General features: G+C 35.9%; 1 protein-coding gene across 1 annotated transcript; it reads right to left on the reverse strand.

Moving 5' to 3' along the window:
• Positions 1-658: 658 nt before the first annotated feature.
• NMU (neuromedin U) lies at positions 659-20,016 on the reverse strand. The gene is made up of 10 exons (XM_074272373.1): positions 18,733-20,016; positions 15,098-15,156; positions 14,023-14,070; positions 13,017-13,076; positions 12,020-12,049; positions 11,752-11,802; positions 9,925-9,999; positions 5,733-5,786; positions 3,172-3,210; positions 659-887 (listed from the first exon to the last, which is right to left on the reverse strand). Exons 1-9 carry the CDS (start codon positions 18,872-18,874, stop codon positions 3,175-3,177), a joined length of 555 nt encoding a protein of 184 aa, XP_074128474.1. The 5' UTR covers positions 18,875-20,016; the 3' UTR covers positions 659-887; positions 3,172-3,174.
• Between the last annotated feature and the right edge of the window lie 791 nt (positions 20,017-20,807).

Consider the following 20,807-nt stretch of genomic DNA (forward strand, 5'->3'; position numbering starts at 1 on the left):
AATCCCATACATGTTAAATGTGTTACCTTATATCCTAGATACAATATATGTGTGTAAAACCAAATTTCTTGTTGCACGCTAAGAATTGGATTCTGAAGGTAAAAGTAACCTGGGTAGAATGACAATAATGCAAACAGTTTCCACTCAATTCCTAGTGTTCCTTCTCTGGGTGTAGCTGTTACTGTCCTTCATTGCTGATCCAGCCTTCTAAAGTATAGGCCACTTCCACACAACCAGGGTGGACTTCAGGGGAGGAAAATGGCAGGAAGATTTGCAGAAGGGAAATTGGAAAATCACAAGTTGCTTATTTAATCGGGGTCTTTGATGAGCTACAAATTAAGCTTAAGAAATCATATTTTAACTTTGCATTCAATTAGAAAATGGTCCCCTTCCTCCAAAAAAAAAAAAAGTTTATGTACTTAATTTTTTTTAAAGCAGATAACAAGAGAAAGTATCAGCACAGAAAGCCGTTTTGCTTTCTGAATCATGTTCCTACTCCTTTGTTTAAAGAAAATATTTCATTGATTTTGATACCTGAAATCATAAAAGTATACAAAAGTACCTTCATTAGGATGAAATAATAAGATTATTTTCCCACCAAGTATCTCTTATTTCAACAGTAACAAAATATTGTTAAAAGAAACTAGCAAGGGCAATGTTTCTGACGTGCAAGTCACAATTTTATTAATCACATTTGTAAATATTAGACCAGTAGGAAACATTTGAAGATGAAATTAAAGAAACATTTACATTCTTAACTAAATCTAATTGGGGCACATTTACATTCCAAGGAATTCTCAAATTGTACAATTGATATTCTTTGAGCAAAAAACAAAAACACAATTCTCTGTACCAACACTCCTGTGACGTAAAAGTAGTTCAAAGGCCTGCAAGATAAAGAAATTACAATTAGAGGTTTCCTATTACTGAAACATTTCATCACATCAAAGAGGAAACAGTTGAGATTTCTTCTCTTTCCCCAAACTGAAACATTTCATCATAGCAAAGAGGAAACAGCTGAAATTTCTTCTCTCTTCCTCAATAACACTTTAAAAATATAATAATATCTGTGCTCATATTTATATTCTTTTTATTGTAGCTTTTTATTTACAAGATATATGCATGGGTAATTTTTCAGCATTGACAATTTTGACCTTTTGTTCCAACTTTTCCCCTCCTTCCCCCCCCCCAACCTCTCCCCCAGAGCTCATATTTACATTCATCCAAATATCAAAATGGCAGCTAATGAAGAGAAGCTGGGTGGATAGAACATGGAACCTAGAGTCAGGAAAACCTGAGTTCAAAAGTGGCAAAGTGATTCTTGGCAGCATTTCATCCTGTTTGCCTCAATTTCCTTATCTATAAAAAGAACTAGAAAAGGAAATGGCTTTACCAATAAAATCTTTACCAATAAAAGCCCAAATGGGACAGAAAGAATCAGATATGACTCAACAACAAAATATCAAAATGATTAAGTATACAACTCAATTGTACTATATAAAGTTCCTTCGTATCATTAGGAATTATGAATAGTCTTTATACAAATTCTAATGTTTTTTACTGCATTTGTATTTACTCTTAAAAAGTAAATTTAAATTCCATTTATGGAAAAATCCATAAATCACAGTAATCAAGAAATAGCTAACAACCATCTGGATAATTAAACCCTGTCTTGAATTGCACAGCTAGGCAATTATTTGACTGGGTGTGTTTTATTTTTTGTCTTTGTATTTCCAGAATAAGCACCTTATAGATGCTGAATTGGATTTTTAAGTCCATTTCTGACTTCTAGCTTCCACTAATGTTCTGCTGTAATAAATGGCATTATCATGGCGTGGAAGTGGTCTTATATTCTTAAAAGACATGCCCGTGAAACATAATCTGATAAGTCCTAAGAACTTAGAAGGACTTCAATATAAGATGGACATCTTAAAGAATTCATCCAACAAAGATGTATGGGATAGCCATTACTGAAGGACAATAAAGTGGGCCTAGAGTCATAAAGGAAGAGGAGAGCAGGCTGGATTGATTTGGGAAACTACAGATCTCTTTTTAGTGACTTCAAGCTTCCTGTGAAATAGAAATTTGTCCATGCTAACATTTTGCCAATGTTATAATATGGTGGCAAGGTGTGGAACACTACTGCTTCTGAAGAATGAAAGATGAGCATGTGATAATCACACAGAAAGCAATAGAAATAATTGTAATATAACCGTGGAAGAACTCCAAAGAATAGAAGTGAAGGATGTCATCAAAGAATTATATGATAGCATGATAAAATGGGCAAGCCACATAACACAAAGTTTGGGTTGCAACTCCTTGTGAGGTTGTGTAGTTACACATGCAAGAGTTGTGAAAAATTTGGCAACAGAAAAAGGTATCAAATATTCCATCAAGGCTTAATTCTTCATGTAAAAATAAATAAGCACATCCATCTCATTAATATACCAATTTGTTTTCTTCTTTAGTAATTGGTAAAATTATATATATTATATATATATATATACACACCAAAGAATTGTTTTAAAATAAATGTCTTTATGATTTATTATTACCAGTATATGTTTGATTTGTGTACCTATTTTATATACCTATATACCCCAAGGTTGCATAAAACTTTCTCAGGTTAAAAAAAAGATTTTAAATAGAAAAAGTTTAAGCAAAAGTACTAGATCTGATAAGCAAAAGTGATAGATGCACTATCAGAGGGTTCTTGCAACGTGGGGAGAAATCAAGGAAGTTTCCTAGTATGTTGATTGGATCCCTTGTAGCTAACTTTTAAGACATCGGGGACAAAATTGGAAGAACTACAAGCATGAAAGTGTTACAACCAATACTATTGAAGAGAATTCAAAATCAATGAAATTATAGACCCATTTGAGTATTGATTACTGTAGACAGTTCCTCTGTTGTCAACTATATTCCCATTATTGTCAGGGTAGCCACATGAGCAGATCAAAATTACCTGATGTGGTGGCTGAAATTCTATTATTTCTTACCTGCCTCTGCTTCGCCAGGAAAATAACAAAACTCAGTAATAAAGACTCATTCATACACATACACACACATGCTGTTGAACATATAGTAAGGCATTTGTTAAATGATGAAAATAACTTCAATAGATTTTATTTTGAGAGCATGTGAAGCTAGTTTAAAACGTGAAACAAATACCTTTTAGTGGAAACTTGTTGACCTTCTTCCATTGCGGGGCTATAAAAAATAGCAAAGGCAAATTGGAAATTAGTTCAGCTTAACTAACAGATGGTTTTTATTTTGTTTGAAAGAGAATAGCTCTCATTTTGAAATTTTACTTTGTCATTATCCCTTTACAGAATACACCTACATTTTAGTTTGATGCTAACCCCAATAGAACTGATGGAATCAGGCTTAATCAGTTTGTTGAAAATATATAGCATGTCCCAAAAGTTTTAATGTTTTAAAAGTTTTAAAGCTTAAAGCTTACAGCTGCACTAAGATTTTGGGATAACTTCTATTAAAGAAGAGTTTTGGGAATAGTTTCTTAGGTAAAACCAACAGAAGCAACAGCAACAAATGCAAAAATTCATTATTAAGAGAATTTTGGAATATACAATAATAAAATACATAATAAAGTTCTTCTTGATTTACTCTCCATTATATTTGTTGACCTAGATTTCACATGGATTTAACTCCTTTGGGAAATTACCTTAACTTTTGGTCTACTTGATACACCATAATAATTACTTAGTTAATTGATACCTTAGTGACCCTAGAGAGTCAATATAGTTTGTTTAAGTATAGAATATGGTTGGTTCCAGAAATTCCTCATATGTGAAATACATCAGGCTCTTTTGAATAAATGTAGAATTTATCTTAAATTTTAAATTATACCTTATATTATATTATAATAGTATGTCTTAATCCTCATTTTTTTTCATGTTATAGTATCATGACAAGGACATCCAGTTCTTTGGGTATGGGAAACATGGGCAAGACATGGGATAATTAGGTATATATGATTTATAATCTATATTACTTGAAGGAATATCCATATTTATAAGTATCTGGTAGAATGTTGTTTCCCCCCAAACTTGACTGTTATTCTTACTTTTTTTAGCTATGTAAAAAAAGCCAAATATTAACATTCCTTTTTATTTTTTAAAAAGGTTTCAATTTTTTAAAAAAATATTATGGCTTACACAATAATATCCTAAACAAACATAAAATTCATGATTCTTTACTTGTCAGAATTTTAACGTAAGAATATCCATACAATAAGCCTGGCTAAGTCTGAAGAGACAAGATGATAACTTTTTAGTCATATCAACTCTTCAAGACAATCTAAATTCTGACAGAGCAAAGATCCTATTGTAAGGGAAGGTGTACTCATGCTATCATTCATTACTTACTTTTCATAAGTAATTTGAGGAAGTAAGTATGCATTATTAGTTTCATTTATAAATATGGAGCCAGAGCAAAGTTAAAAGGTTCATTTAGTGAAATACTATGTTAGTGACAGAAAGAAACCAGAGTTAAATGGCTGATGGTCAATCTAGGGGAAGACCAGCTTGTTAGTCCATGATTACAAATTAACCCTAGTACTCGATAATTTCTTAACAAAAACTTCTTAACAAGTTCTTTTCATTATTATTCAGATATTTAATACCATAGAGTGGCAATAGTATAGAGGACAAAAGCCTGGCCTTAGAGAGAAAAACTTACATTCTTCTGAAATCTATAAGTTATGTGACCCTGATTAGCCTCTTACTGCTCTAGGGTCCAATTTCTTAAATTGTAGTTTTAACACCCCATATATGGTGTTTTGTAACTGTGGGTGTTGCAAAAATTATTATTTATTGTCATAAATGTTTGATTTGTATACCTATTTTATATACCTATATACCAGGGCCATATGAAAATTTCTCTGATGATAAGGGCTCACAAAAATGTTTAAGAAGCCTTGCTCTAGGCAGCTCTCTCAGACCATTGATATTTTAATTTAGCATTGTATTGTTATAAGGAGTTTCCTTACTGGAAGTTGTCTATCCAAGGAAAATACAAGTCCAATTCTCTCTGCTTCCACCCCAGATAAATTCTATCGAAATACTTTAGTCCCTTTCTTAATTATCTCTATTGTCTGATTATATTATTACTGTATCATATATTACTCTGAGTATACTGAAAATCATAGTTGTCATGGAAACAGTCCACCTGATTGTCTAGGAACTCATATTTCTAATCCTATTTCTCTACCAAGTTAGAAAGAAGCTCCTAGAGAAATTCAGAAAAAAATCCCATCAAGCTGTTTTATTTTTCATACAGTTTTTATCTAATAGGTAAAGAAGTCTTAAAATGGAACTGGAGTCAAAAGCAAAATTAATACCACTGGTTTTATGTGTTTCTTATGTATTATATAGGGATAGGGACCAGCTCTGTGATTTCATTGGTATAGAAGGCTTCTTGGGGAGAAAACTCTCTTTTTTCAAGCTTTGTAACTTTTTAGACTGAGAGGTTAAGATGTCCAGGGTCACATAACCAGTATGTGTCTAAAGCAGGATTTATACTAAGGCCTTAAGGTCAGTTCTCTATCCATTACACCACGCTGCATCTAACATATACAGAAAGATACAAACATATATATGAATATATCCATATTCATAAAACACAATTTAAAATAATACTCTGTTCTCATGAAGTGTATTTGAATGTTCTCTAACAACTGACTTAAATAAAAATCCGTGGTACAATCATACCCTGAATAAAAAGTAACCCCGACTTTGAATTCTTCCAGGTCCTTGTAATTCTTCCTAGAAAAAAGTAATGACAAATTAAGTAACAATATAAAATCCAAAATTTAATAAGAGGCTAGAAATGAGGGATGTTTTTAAAATGTATTACAATTTGAAGAGTTTTAGACTACAACTAATTTACCAGAACACTAAATTTAAAATTGTTTTCCTCCTTATGCAACATAATAGAATTCAGTTTTAAAAAGTTTTTCTACTAAATTATCTACTAAGTGGCTTACATAGAAACAACCAAAGAATGGATTTTGGATGGAAAATAAGAACACATTTTTAAAGCATGTCTTTAAAAATACTGATTACATATATTCTTATTATCATGAGAACAAAGAAGAATATGTTGTGAAAAGATCATCAAATTTGGCCTTAGATATCCTCCACTAAAGCTTTTAATCTGATTTGTAAAAATGAGGGCTTGAGGTAAGATGATCTCTGAGGTGCTTCCCAAAACTCAGCCATATGATTCTATGAATACAGAATAGAATTTTGGAAAACTTTTTTTTAACTCCATGGGAAAGGGACCCACCATATGCAAAAATGTTTGTGCAGCTCTTTTTGTAGTGGCAAAAAACTGGAAACTGAATGGATGCCCATCAGTTGGGGAATGGCTTAATAAATTATGGTGTATGAATGCTATGGAATACTATTGTTCTATAAAAAACAACCAGCAGGATGATTTCAGAGAGGCCTGGAGAGGCTTACATGAATTGATGCTGAGTGAAATGAGCAGAACCAAAAGATCATTATATATGACAACAGCAATATTATATGGTGATCAATTTAGTGCTAATATTAACAATGGAAACATTAACATTTCCAATAATTCATGTTAATATTGTTAATCGACATTACTATAATCAGGGTTATAATATCAAAATTATATCATATTACACATTATATTGTTATATATATGATATATCATATTAAAATTATTTGTTTAGAAATATATCTTTAAAGCACAACATGATACAAAAGTGAAAATTCTGAGAAATGTCTCCTGACTTCTAGCAAAATCCTGAAACCTGTTTTTACAGAAAATGAATCTTTAATTATTATTGCTTGTACTCATTACTCATTATTTTGAATTCTCATGAATACTGAAAGGAAGAATAAGTAAATAGTAATACATATAAATTATTTATTTGCATATCATAGAATTTAAAGATGGAAGATACCTCAGTGACCACCTGTCTTACCTGTACTTGCAAGAATCTCTACTAAAGTATACTTGATAATTGATCAATGAGGGGAAACTCAGCACTTCTTGAAGCAGAACACATTTAACTTTCGCAGAGCCCCAATTGCTAGGAAGCTTTGCTTGAGATTAAGCCTAAATCAGCCTTTTTGTAGCTTCTATCCTTTGTACATGGTTCTCTTTTTTAGGATCAAATGGAAGAAATCCAGTCCTGGAGACATACTCTATGCATGACCCTAACCACTTTTCCAGGTGACAGCCCTTCTGATTCTTGAATTCAATATCATATCCCTGCAGAATCTTCTATTTTCTGATTAAAACTTGTTGCGTGCTGTCGTCTCCAGAAGCTGCCAGATCGCTCTCTGGGAAGAGATCTGCTGTGTCTACTACTCAAATCTCTCCGACAGATTCTTCTTCCTGTAGTGAACCGTTGTCTCCAGGCAGTTGCTGTTAACTCTTGTCCTTAGAAGTGACTTCCCTTCCTGCAGAGAGCCCCGTCAAGCCTGATGCAATGCAGAGTCTTTCTTCTTGAATCGTGGCTCTGAATCTCCTCCAGCTCTTATCTTTCTCCAGGCCGATCTGCCCTTTGCGCCCAATGCTGTCTCTTTTTATCCTCCCAGAGAATGGGCGTGGGATAATGCAAGGGCTTCTGGGAAGAACCACCCCAGCCAATGAGCTTGCCCCCTCTATCAAGTCAACCTGAGTTCTCACCTTGTAATTGTCCAGAAAACCTGAATTCTCACCTTGTCACCATCCAGACAACCTGAGTTCTCACTTAGTAATCCTAACAAAAACTAGATTCAATTTTCTAGATTAGATCCCGCTGATCTTCATATGATAGTAACTCAAGCTCTTTACCATCTTTGTTAACTTCTTTGTTAACATCCCTTGTTTACCTTCTTTAGTTGATCAATATCCTTTTTAAACAGTGGTCCCTAGAACTGAACACAGTACTCCAGCTCTTCTAGATCATACTGTGATCTGACCAGAGCAGTGCACAGACTACTATCTCCTATTAATAGGGAAGCAAATCAGCACATAAAGAAAAAAAAAGCAAAATTATAATGGAAAATGTTTATAATTTACCATCATAATATCATGGATTCTAGACTTGCAAATGACTTCAAATATCATTTCCTTCAACCTTTAAGTGTAAATTTCTTTTTATTCTATTAATTCATTTTGTTTATAGAAAAAAAGGTGATTGAAATATTATTTTCTCATTAAATCACTTAATTTTTATATAAGAAACTCTCTACAATTTAGATGGTAAATTATTAACAAAAAAATGGAACATTGCTCAAGATTTCCAGTTTACTTAAGCTTTCTTAGAGTTGTAGGATAACTCTAGAGTACAAATATAATGCGCTACAATCAATTCCAAAGTTTTAAGTTATAGTATAGTTAGTTTCTTTTACACTTGTCTCTAAAGTTTCCAAAAGCTATTTTATTCCAGAGAATTCTTTGGTAGTTTTTTAAAAAGAGAAATATAGTTGCTATAAAAAATAAGTTATGAGGGACTTTTTTCATTAAACTATGTTTTAAATGCTAATTTGAAACATTAGCTTGTGTTTAAAAAGAAAAAAATTATGATGAAATTACAGGTTCTGTGTCATAGTTTTAATGACTTTGGGTAAGCTATTCAGATTTAAAAGTGACATTTTCATCTGTGTTCAGGAAAATAATTTAATTGTGGTTACTTTAAAATTATGGATTTAAAAACTGAAGTTGGGAAATATACATTTTGAATAGATAAAAATATTCATTTTTATTTTAATAATTTTATATTAGTAATAAAATATTATTTGAAACAAAAGTAAATCTAAATAAATATGCATTCTACATTTTAAAATATTTCGAAATGTTCAACTCAGTTATATCTATCTTATACATATATACTGGGTTTCATATGTTTTTGGCTGATTTGTGTTAAAATACATTCTTAATTAGGTTCCTAAATTTTATCTTCTCCTACTATATTCTTATTTTTGTTTTTAAATTAAAAAAATTTCCTACCTTATTTTTAAACAGGATATTGGTAGCTATGGGGCATAAATAGGAAGAAGATATAAATAGGAGTGTGCAGTGGATAGAGTGCTGGGCTTGGAGGTAGAAATACTCATCTTGCTGAGTTCGAATCTGGCCTCAGTCACTTACTGTGTGAGACAGGACAAATCACTTAAACTTGTTTGCCTCAGTTTCCTCCTCTGTAAAATGAGCTGAAGAAGGAAAGGACAAACCACTCCAGTATCTTTGCCAAGGAAATCCAAATGGAATCATGAGACAACTGAAATGACTCATCCACAAAATCTTCTAAACCCCTAAAGAATTGCATTTTCCCTTCTCTCCATACCCCCTGTCAGTTTAAAGCCTCTGTTTATAAAGAAAGAAAGAGAATTTCCTACTAGGAGATAGATGCCTTGAATGAAACAACTACTGTATTCTCATGGTACTAGACAAGAGACCTTCCTAGGAAATGCCAGTTGAGTTCCTCTTGGAAGAGAGAATTGTCGTGGCTACTGTAGCATCCTGATGTTGGGTTACAACCTTTCTAAAAATTATTTTTACACATGGGTCACAGTATTATAAGGAAACATTTTAGGCTCCTTGAATTTATCAGGTGATAAATTAATCAATCAGGTGATGAATGTTCAGGTGATATCATTGGGAGAATCAAGTTAACTTGACATTCATGGGAAACCACAATGCACTGGAAATAGGAGCTAAAAACCTATATTCTGCAGCCAATTATCTGACTATTTGAGTAATTTAACTTCTCTCTCATTTTCCTCACATGAAAAATTAGTTTTCTCTAAAGTCCATTCTAGCTCTAAGGATCCATGAATTTCTCTCTATGGTTTTCATATCTAAAGCACTATTTTCTAAGGATCCCCACCCCACACACCAATTGGAAACCATAGATAGCATGAAAGTAATATTACATACGTCCACTTTGAATCTCTTCATTCTTCTCTCATGCAGTTGAGGAATGAGCTGCAGCAAAGGATGGATCACAGACGACTAAGAGGAGATGAATACAAACATATGAGTAACCATGATTTCATGTCCCTGCCCTGCAAAGAATGTATTTTACCCACTGTGCTGGCTCCTGGGTAGCAGCACATTGAGAGAAAATAGCTAAGTGATCTATTTCTTTGGAGTACTAGGTAGTGGGAGAATTTTAATAAGCCAACATGGGAAATTGTGCCAGAAATGTATTTATTTATTTTTGCTTGCTGAGGCAATTGGGATTAAGTGACTTGGCCAGAGTCACACAGCTAGTTAGTGTTACATATCCAAGGCCAAATTTGAATTCAAGTCTTCTCTTTTTTCTTTTTAATTATTTTTACCACACATTGCTTTATGAATCATGGTGGGAGAGAAAAATCAGAGCAAAAAGGAAAAAACCATGGGAAAAATGAAAAACAGAAAAAAGAATTGAACATAGTGTGTGTTGATTTCTATTCAGTTTCTTAGTACCAAATATTTAAGAGAGTGGAACATTTAGCTTATAATTCTTCTACTATTTAATGAAAAAGAATATAGAAGTTTAGAATACACTGTGCTATAGATTTTATCCTTAAATTGCTTTTTAGTTGAATACTGAGAAAGTCCACTAACTCAGACCTCTTCTTAATACATTTTTAAAAATGCAAGTAAAGCTAGCATGTTTTATTTTAATATAGAGGGTTTAAGTATTTATAAAAAGGGGGAAATATGATATTTTTAAAATAAGGCTGAACTTCATAAGAAAAACTGAATTCCAGATACTTAGTTATCTGAGAGAGGAAATTTCCTTTCCTCTCTTAAGGCCTAGTTAGTTACTGAGTATTTACTTAGGAACAAAGGAGAATGTGCATCTAGAAGGTTTCTTTCCATTTTGGACAGATATTAATTTTTAAATTATTCTAAATATAATAAATATATCATTCATAAAAGTAGCTAGTATTTTTAGATAAAATCATTTCTATTTGTAAAAAAAAATTGTTCATCTATAACAATATAACAAGAGGTAGTGTTGCTTAATGATTAGAAAGCCGACCTTGAATTAGAAAAATCTGGCTTCAAGCCTTGCCTCTGATATATACTAGTCATAGATCACAGGCAAATTGCTTGCTCTCTCAGGAACCCAGCCAGCTCTTTAGGATTATAGATTGAAGAGCAGTTTCAAATCTACATTCATAGAGGAAGTTTCCTATACTAATGAAATCACAGATCCAGATTAAAAATTGATAATGATATTAGCATGTTATTGCTAATGGCATTAAAGATATTATTATTATTAGTGGTATTAATAATAAAATAATAGAGGTAATTTGAGGTATTATATAGAGAACTGGCTTTGGTGTTGGAAGACATGCTTTCAATATCTGCCTCTGACACATAATTTGCATGACCATGGGCAAGTTAGTTAAATTAGAGACAATTCTCTAACACTATAAATTACAGCTACCGTGCTGATTTGCCTCAGCAAATAAGGTTTTCAGATCAGAAGTTCCCTACATAAATCAAATTGCAGTTATAGAATTAAAAAAAAAACCCTGTATTTTTTACAGCATGCTTTACATATTATGTATAATTTGATAATACATATCTAATTAGTAATAATGCTCAATGAATTTACATGCACACCTCATTTTTAGATAAATTTCTAAAATTCAAATCAACTTTACTTTGAACTTAAAACTATTACATAAACCACAAAGAACAAAAGTATTTTTTTTGTACTGAGCAAAAATCTTAAAAGTACTTAAAAGTGGATCTGCTACTTACCATAACATCTGAGTTGCCCAGATTATGTGTCTTAGAATAATGAAATAAGAACTGTTTAAAAAAAAAAAAGGAAAAATGGGATTTTATTATAAAACATTAATGATGAAATATTCACTTTTTGCATTATTTATGTAAATATATTTATTCAGAGAGACTCTACAACACATACACGTATACATACACATACATCATGTCTTAAAAGTCTTAATGCAATTTTACACTATTAAATTGGGAGCACTCTGTATATGTATATATAATATCACCTTACCCTTTTAGTATTGTCCTTTTCATCTGATTCCTGTGGGGAGAAGACACATTATATATATTTTTTCAAAACATCTCATACATATGTAGTTGAAAGTGTCTTATTCTAGAAAAAAGCATAGAAAAGCTTAATATTCTTTATGGCTAAACATTTATAAATAAATATATTTTCTTTGTGATTTTTCTTGCTAATATTTAATGTATCTCTTTTTCATCATCTATAATGATACCACATTTCTTTTCTAACATTGCTATTGTTCAGTTGTTTTTAGTCCTGATTCTCCATGATCTCATTTGGGGTTTTCTTGGCAAAAATACTGGAGTGCTTTGCCATTCGGAACAAGGATCACACAGCTCGTGTATATCTGAGTCTGGATTTGAACTCACCTCCTCTACTCTAGGGTCAGGACTCTATCCATTTGGCCATCTAGTTGCTCTGCTTCTTTTCTAATAATTGAAGGCAAAGTTAAATATTCACAGCAGAATTTACTGTTATTTACAGTATTACCATGTTTATAAAGTATGAACTCCATTGTTCCATTTATCTCATACAATTGGCATCTCCGGTGACAATTGCCTCTGAATTGAGGCAGGGAAACGAATAGGGATCAGGTAAACCAGTTAATGAAGGAGAGGGACTTTTTATTATTGTATATTCTAATTACAATACAAATAATTAAATATAATTCCTATTAAATTAAATTAAATAAATATAATAATTACAATACAAAGGTATGAATATACCTTTTCTTGAGGGAGCTGTGGAAATAACTAGATAAGAAAAACAACCTAAAGCTAATTTATGGATCGCAAAGGATATAGATATTTATCTTTTATTTTATTTTTAATGTTTTTCTGTTTCTCCTGAAATTATGCTTTTAGTGACAGTGAGCAAATTAGTATCAAATTATAGCTCTAAAAAACCACTAGTTTGAATTCTATGATAAGTTCACTAGGTAATTAGTAATTTCCAAAATAAAATATTTTCTCACTTAAATTACCTGTGGCTTTGGTAAAATTCCCATAATCATGTAGCAAAAGTCTTCCAGTTCACTGGATGCCTAGAAGAAATTTTTAGGACATCCAAATATTAGGGGCTAAATTTCTCATTTGACAACATATATGCAAAGTGTATATTTATTTAGTCCTGAAAATATGTAGACATCTGATTAGCAAAGGTAATGTTCTTCTCATGTCCCATCTAGAGTTTTAAAAGATGCTTTTGGTTTATCTATTGGTAACAACTTGGCCACTCAAAGGATTATCTCCCATTCAATCAGAGTACATATGGGCATAGACTTGTAGCATCTAGAATAGCCTTTCCATCTTTGATCTGATCATGTCATAATTAATTCCCAGTTTCTTTTGCCGCTAAACATCCTCCAGTGAGCGGGCAAAAAGAAAAGAACTAATCAGAGAATGGATAACTTGAAAAAAATTATATTTGTGTTAGAGGAATACACAGTAACTTCATCATCATTATCTAAATATAGGCCACATTTTGATTTATCCAAATCTGATATATAAATGAATGTGGCCTTTAATCAACTTTGTTTTTCAGTGAATTTGGTTGTGTTTTTTTCCCCATTTTCTTGGACATCTCATTGTGGCCTATATTTAACACCATTTTATATTGATTCAATACAGTAACATTTTCAACCAGCTAGGCTTATATCTGAATTAGATGTAGAGGATGTAGAGGGGGGTATTTTTAGTTATTTTCTCTCATGTGACTTGTTTCTGAGTGACTACTTTTTGCTTCTACTCCTGGAAGGCTGGGCCACGGGAAAATATGAAAATGCAATGGCTGAGCACAAATATCATAGCTGTTTTCAACAAAGGTGTTCCCTATTACTAAATGGTTAGCAAGCATTCTAATCATTAGCATTAACAGGCATACAAAGGAGATGATACATCTGCTGCCTGTTGCTATCAGGCACCAAATCTACCCGCATTATTAACAAACTTACAAGTAAACAAATGCTAGCATTCTGTTGTTGAATTTACCTGAGACTGTGAGTCAACAGACAGGAAACTGGAACAAGCATTATCTAGCTGTAAAAATAGGGATACGAGTTAGAATGTGAGCTACCAGACTAGCAGAAAATAGAACAATCATTTAAGAAATTCAGCTAAGAATTTAAAGTTATAAAGTAACTTTTTTACTAACTACTATATTTTTTATGAAGTCTCATGGCAGCTCAGGCTGTGGATGTCAGCCTGAAATCTCCTACAACCAATATTAGGTGAAAGGCATCAGCAGAGAGCCACTCATTTTTAAAGATATTGCGGTGATTGACGCAGTGGATAGAGCACCAGCCCTGAAATCAGGGGGACCTGAGTTCAAATTTGACCTCAGAAACTTAACACTTCCCAGCTGTGTGACCCTAGGCAAGTCACTTAACCCCAACAGTCTCAGGAAAAAAAAACAAACAAACAAACTAAAAACCAAAACAAACAAACAAACAAACAAACAAAACCAAGATACTGTGGTGATTTGTCATTTTTTTTTTCTCTAGCCCATTTTATAGATGAGGAAACAGGCATACAGGGTTAAGAAATTTGCCCTCGGTCATATAGTTTGTATGTGTCTGAGGTTGGATATAAATTTAGGAAGATGAATCTTACTGATTCTAGGACTGGTATTTTATCTACTTTGCTAAATTTACAATACATATACATATATAATTACAATATAAATTTAAAGATTATTGATTGAAAATCATTAAAGGAAGACAAAATTTGAATAATCAAAAAAGCTAATGATGGTTCTGGATAAACATTCATTTTTTTTTTTCAGAGTACAGGAGCTTGCCAGAGCAGAATATTGATCACATTGTCAGATATAGTTGCTGTAGCATATTGTTATGAGTAGTTTTAATGAAAGTGTCAGCACAGGTTTCAAAAATAATTGTCATGTCAATAAAAAAGATATAAACTTATTAAAACAGAAAATCAGAGATTTTTCAATATTCAGTTATGATGCTAGATTTTTTGGTTTTTCATTTTAAAGCATGGGGGGAAATTATATTCAAATTTATCTTTAAAATCTGAGCTAAAGCTTTTAAGAAAGAAAGGTTACCTCATTCCACAGCTGAAACTCTTTGTCTGTCTGTATTGCTAGAGGTGATACTGGAACACCTAAAAACAAAAGCAAACTAGTTTCTCAATCTATTTTTTCCAATTTGGCCCCTTTCACTGTATCCTTCTAAGTTCATATAAATCCTTTATTTTTTTATGTATTTGGGTTGTAGGACCTATTTTCCAATTTACAATAATGAAAGATAGTTACTAGATTATCATAGGATTATAATGAAGATTTTTAGCTAATCTCCAAATAATAAAAACTGAAAGGAATTCTAAAGATATCAACCAACCCAGGAGTCCTTAATATTGTTGGTAGTTTGGTGAAGCCTATGGAAATCTCAAAATATTTGAAGGAAATACCATATTTCAATTAGGAGTAGTAAAAATAAAGATTTAATTTTTTCCTGTCCAAATTTATGGACACTGAAATCTATGCATGGATCCTTTGGGGATCCAAAGTTAAGAATCCCTATTCTAGTCTGCCTCCCCTCCCCATTTTAATAATGAGGAAACTAACATCCAGAGAGTTTAGAGCTCATGTAAGATCCAACAGCAACAAAGTGGGAAAATTGAGACTAGATTCCAAGTTTCCTAACTCTTGGTTTAGAATTATTTCTTGACCATGAGTACATTGAAATTAAAAACAAATAACTTTGAACATCTCCAGAAAATAACTCCTTTATGTTTAGAATGTTTTTTTAAAATTGCCATCACAAATCATATAAAATAAAAATCAGAGTGGAAAGGTTTTTCTTGTTTACAAGCTATGTTAAGTAGAAGTTTTAAATTTTATTCTTATATTTTACTGTAGATTTTAAAAAAGAAAATCAAACCTGTGATTTCACTGGAACAGGAAAATACAACTAGCAAGGAATCTAAACAACATGATTTTTCAACTTATAATTTTAGAGAGTTTTGTGGGACACCAAGAAGCTCGGATTGATGTAACCTATATAGAGTTGATGGAGAAATTTCACTCGAGTCTTCTTGGTGTGGTGGTTAGCTTTCTAGCTTCCATATCACAATGTCTCTCTCTATGGCTAGAAGCTACTGATAGATACCACATACTTAAAAAAAAAAAAAAAAAAAAAAAAAAAGAGTGCTCCAAGTACTTGAATAATTGTCCTTACAAACTGCAACATTTAAAGGTTTCTAGACCATTGGTTATCAAGGATTTCTAGAAAGCAGTATACTTTTGCTTTTATGGTTAATGATTACTTAATGATAATAATTAATAATTACATGATGTTTTAATAATATAAAAAGTTTTTTTTTATATGAAAAATCTCACTTGATACAGCAACAATCCTGGTAAAAATAATCCAGAAACTTATTATCCTCATTTTGCCAAAGAAGAAATTGAGGTTTAGAGAGGGCAAGTAATTTGTTCTAGGTCCTCCACCTGTGTAGATGCAAATGACTTGAAGACAGATCATAAGACCAGTTCAGTGACTTATGAAACTTCCTGTGACTCTTCCCAGCTCTCAGTTATCAAAATCCTGTACATCAGTTTGTCTAATCAGAGAAGCTGGGGAAAGGTTCTAGTTCTCCATTTATTCTTTACCAGTCCATGGGAAAATTATTTAACATCCCTGGATAACAGTTTCTCCATGTGAAAAATGAGGGAGCTCTAGGTGAGGACCCCTAGGATTCCCTCCAACTCTCATCTATGAGACTGCGATCCAAATCTAAAGCAACTTTCACAACTTTTCTATTCAACTAGAATCTGGAGCTAGAACTAGAAGGGGCCTTGGAGGTTCTATTTTTTAATTCATTAATTCTAAAGTTTAGGAAACTGGCACTCATTGAGGTCATACACTTGCCCAAAGTATCACAGGAAGCAGAAGTAGAATTGGAATTCAGATCCTTTGACGTCAGAACTTTCACTCTTTCTACTGTAGAAGGCTGCCACTTAAGCTACCTACTTGGCTGTGTGACCTTGGACAAGCAACTTTCCTCTTCTGAGCTAAGTAAAATGCAGGGTATACCTAAAATCTTAATGTAGAAAACTGCAGTAAGACATTGAGGATTCCCTAAAGATCTAACAAATATACTTGTAAAATCTATTTTATAGGGCTGTTTGGAAAAGAAACAATTTTTTTCTAAGCTGTAAAGTACTATGTATGAGTTGAACTGGTGAAAGACAGACAGAGACAGAGAGGAAAGTAGGAAAGGAGAGAGGGAGGAAGGGAGGGAAGGAAGGAGCAAGGGAAGGGAGGGAGGGAGAGAAAGAAGGAGAGGGAGAGGGGGAGGGAGAGAGGGAGAGGGAGAGGGAGAAACGAGGGAAGGAGGAGGAGGGAGAGGGAGGGGTGCAGGGGGGAGGGAGGGATGGAAGGGGGAAAGGAAGGAATGAAGGGGGACAGAGGGGGAGAGAGGGAGGGAGGGGAAAGGAGAGAAAGAGGGAGAGAGAGGGAGGAGAGGGAGAAGAAAAGAGACAAAGACACAGAGAGAGACAGAAACAGAAACAGAGAAACACACACACAGTGAGAGAGAGAGAGAGAGAGAGAGAGAGAGAGAGAGAGAGAGAGAGAGAGAGACAGAGACAGAGACAGAGAGAGACAGACAGAGAGAGACAGAGAGAGACAGAGAGAGAGAGAGAGAGAGAGAGAGAGAGAGAGAGAGAGAGAGAGAGAGAGAGAGAGAGAGAGAGAGAGAGAGAGACAGAGACAGAGACAGAGACAGAGACAGAGACAGAGAGAAGAGGGAGGGAGAGGGGGAGGGAGAAGGAGAAGGGGAGGGAGAGGGAGAGGGAGATGGGGAGAGTGGGGGAAAGGAAGAGGGAGAAGGAGGAGAGGGCGGGAGGGAGGGGGAGAGAGTGTGGGAAGGGAGATTTTCTTGCATCTGCCCCGGACGACCCCAGAATCGGTACAGACTGAAAACCAGGAGAAGGAGCTGGAGGGTTTTCCCTCCAAACTTGCATTGCCAGCGTTTTCCTCCTCTGGAATCTGTATGGGAGCACACCCCGCACGATTTCTGCATTCTCCCCCCGCGGCTTTCCCTCCCTCCCCGCGCAGACCACGGCTGAGAACGGTTCCTCTGGTTTCCCGGCCGCGCCTGGGAGCCCCGCGCAGGCCGAGGCCGCCCCGACGCCGGGATGCGCGCCCGGGTGTTCTCGGAGCCCGGGGGCCCGCCCCGCCGCCCGTTCTCTCTTCCACACTAAAGCAGCCTCCGCCAGTGCAGCCTCGGCGCCTTCCTCCTTTCCAGAAGGTGCTCGGCTACCGCCTGAGGCCGAGAGCTGTCCGAATCCCAGCGGAGGAGAGCGCGCGCCCAGCCGCGTGGGGACCAGGACTAGCCGCGCCCCGACCTCGGAGAGCCGTCCGAGTAAGAACCAACGGCGGTTCCGATTGAACTTTGCCCCATCTGAGTTTGGACTTAAAACTGATCTTCGCTATTCCTGCCGGCTGAGGTTCTAGAGCCCGTCCGTGGAACCGGAGGGAGGGAACCGGGGAGCCCCGGACTGGGAGCAGGAGGAAGCCGGAGGAGCGAAGGAAAGCAGCTAGAGAAGAGGCTGCTGGAGCGGGGAGCCAGAGGACCGGCACTTAAGAGCCTCCACTCCGGCCTCCGGCAAACGGGACCGGTTTGGGACCGGCTGGACGCGGCGCCGGAGGAGGAGGCGCGCGGGTTCCTTACCTCGGCAGGCGCACGCCCACGAAGCCAGGAGCAGGAGCAGGAGGAGGGGAGCGGCCGGACGCCCACCCCCCCACGGCTGGCTCTCCGCCCGGGGGCAGCGGGGCGGCGGAGGCAGCGGAGCGCAGCTGCGAGGCCCGGGCATCCTGGAGTCTCCCGCCGCTCACAGATGCTCGTCGGAGCGCGCGTTTGTGCAGCTGAGCAGTGCGTGCTCCCCAAGTTTCCCACAGGCTCCTCCTAGCGGACTCGCGGGAGCGCCCGTTCTCTGCTTCCCCTGTGGAGCTGCCCACCAGCCAGTCCTCTCCCCAAACTTTTAAACCGTCAGACCCGGGGGGCCGAGCCCGCTTCGAGCCTCTTGGGCCGCGTCACTGGCCTCCCGCCACCTCGCCAGCCCCCCTGCCTCCCCTCCACCGCCTCCTCCCGCCCCGACTAACTCACGTCACCTCCTGCCCCTGGTTCCTGCGTCAGTCCTGCCCGACCTGGCCTCCGGGGCAAGCTGCCTCTCTAGGTAAAGCAGCCCACTTGACAGCTGGCTCTGACCCAAGATTCCTCTTCTCCCGTCCTTTCCCTCCCCTTTGCCTCCTCCGAATTCTAGACCACGAAGCAGAGATTTGTATTAAGACATTAATTTCTGTCAAAGTTTTCCATCTCTAACTCCCATAGGAGAAGAGAGGAAGAGAAAGTCACAATGATGGCAAACCGTTCCCAAATGATCGTGTCTGGAGATTTTTATTGGGGACAACAAATCAATTTCCTGTAAGGATTCGGAGATAGATTTTATAAAAACGAACTTGGGAGATGGTTCGGGAAAGAGCAATAAAAGACTCCTTGCTTCTCTCCCTGCCTAAAAGGAAATTAGCTCTCCAGCTTTCCCCAGGATGGACAAATCACCCATTTAGGGAAAAAAAAATTGGGTCTGTAAGAAAGCAACCACATTCTTCTCCCCACGAGAATGTCCCCCCCAAGCCAGGTTAAGTCTCCAGATCCCCCCGTAGATTTGTTCTCTTTGGTCTCCTGTCCTTTCTCTTTGTTCTACAGCTTGCTACTTGGGGTCACTATTTTTAGCTGCTTCAATTCTAAATTTCTTAGTGATGTGCTACCAATTCCTCTTTTACTATCCCCAATCCATCTACTGTTCCTGTGGCATCAGATGCAAGAAAAGGAGCTTTTGCCAGAACTACAGCCATGGTGGTCAAGAAACCCATTTGGAGCCTTAAACTTGATATGACTTTCTCCTATCTGTGGTGATAAAGGGAGAACAATAAACATGAATTACTTGCTTTATCTTCAAAATCCCTTTTGAAAGGACAATACTCATGATAATGTACAAACATGTATCTCAAAGGGTTGTTCCTTTGAACAGGACTATAGGTGTGTATGTATGGATATGTATGTATATATATATACATATATAAATGGATTCTCACACTTGTCTCCCCCCAATACTTTGCTTAGATCCCATTCTATTTGTTGTTTAGTCATTTTAATAGGTCCAAACTCATCATGACCCCATTTAGGATTTTCTTGCCAGAGATACTAGAGTGCTTTACCATTTCCTTCTCCAACTCATTTTACCGATGAGGAACTGAGGCAAACAAGGTTAAGTGATTTACCCAGAATCATACAACTAGTTAAGTGTCTAAGACTAAATTTGACTCATTACGATGAGTCTTCCTGGCTCTAGGACCAGAATTCTATCCATTGTGTCATCTAGCTGTCTCAGTTCTAACCAAATTATTTTATATAAATAGAGGAAGGTTCCTCTGACCACATGCAGGAAGGTATCATGTCTGTTCTTGAAATGAATTCTCAGATATCACCAACAAATAATTGTTAAAGGCTCAGGATATTCAAGATTTTATGTTCCATAATAGATGAATTAGAGATGAGTAGGACTAGATCCCTGCTCTCAAAGAGCTTGCAATTTGGTGCAAAGAGAAGAGACTCACATTAAAAAAGTATGCTGTGAAGATGATGATGATTGATGATTTATTAAAGACCAGGTATCCCCATCTCGTCCAGGCTGAAAGTTCAGAGACTCCTTGCAGTACTGATCCCATTATTCAGGAGTTTTGACC

Source organism: Sminthopsis crassicaudata, chromosome 6 (genome assembly GCF_048593235.1).
Source record: "Sminthopsis crassicaudata isolate SCR6 chromosome 6, ASM4859323v1, whole genome shotgun sequence".
NCBI lineage: Eukaryota > Metazoa > Chordata > Mammalia > Dasyuromorphia > Dasyuridae > Sminthopsis > Sminthopsis crassicaudata.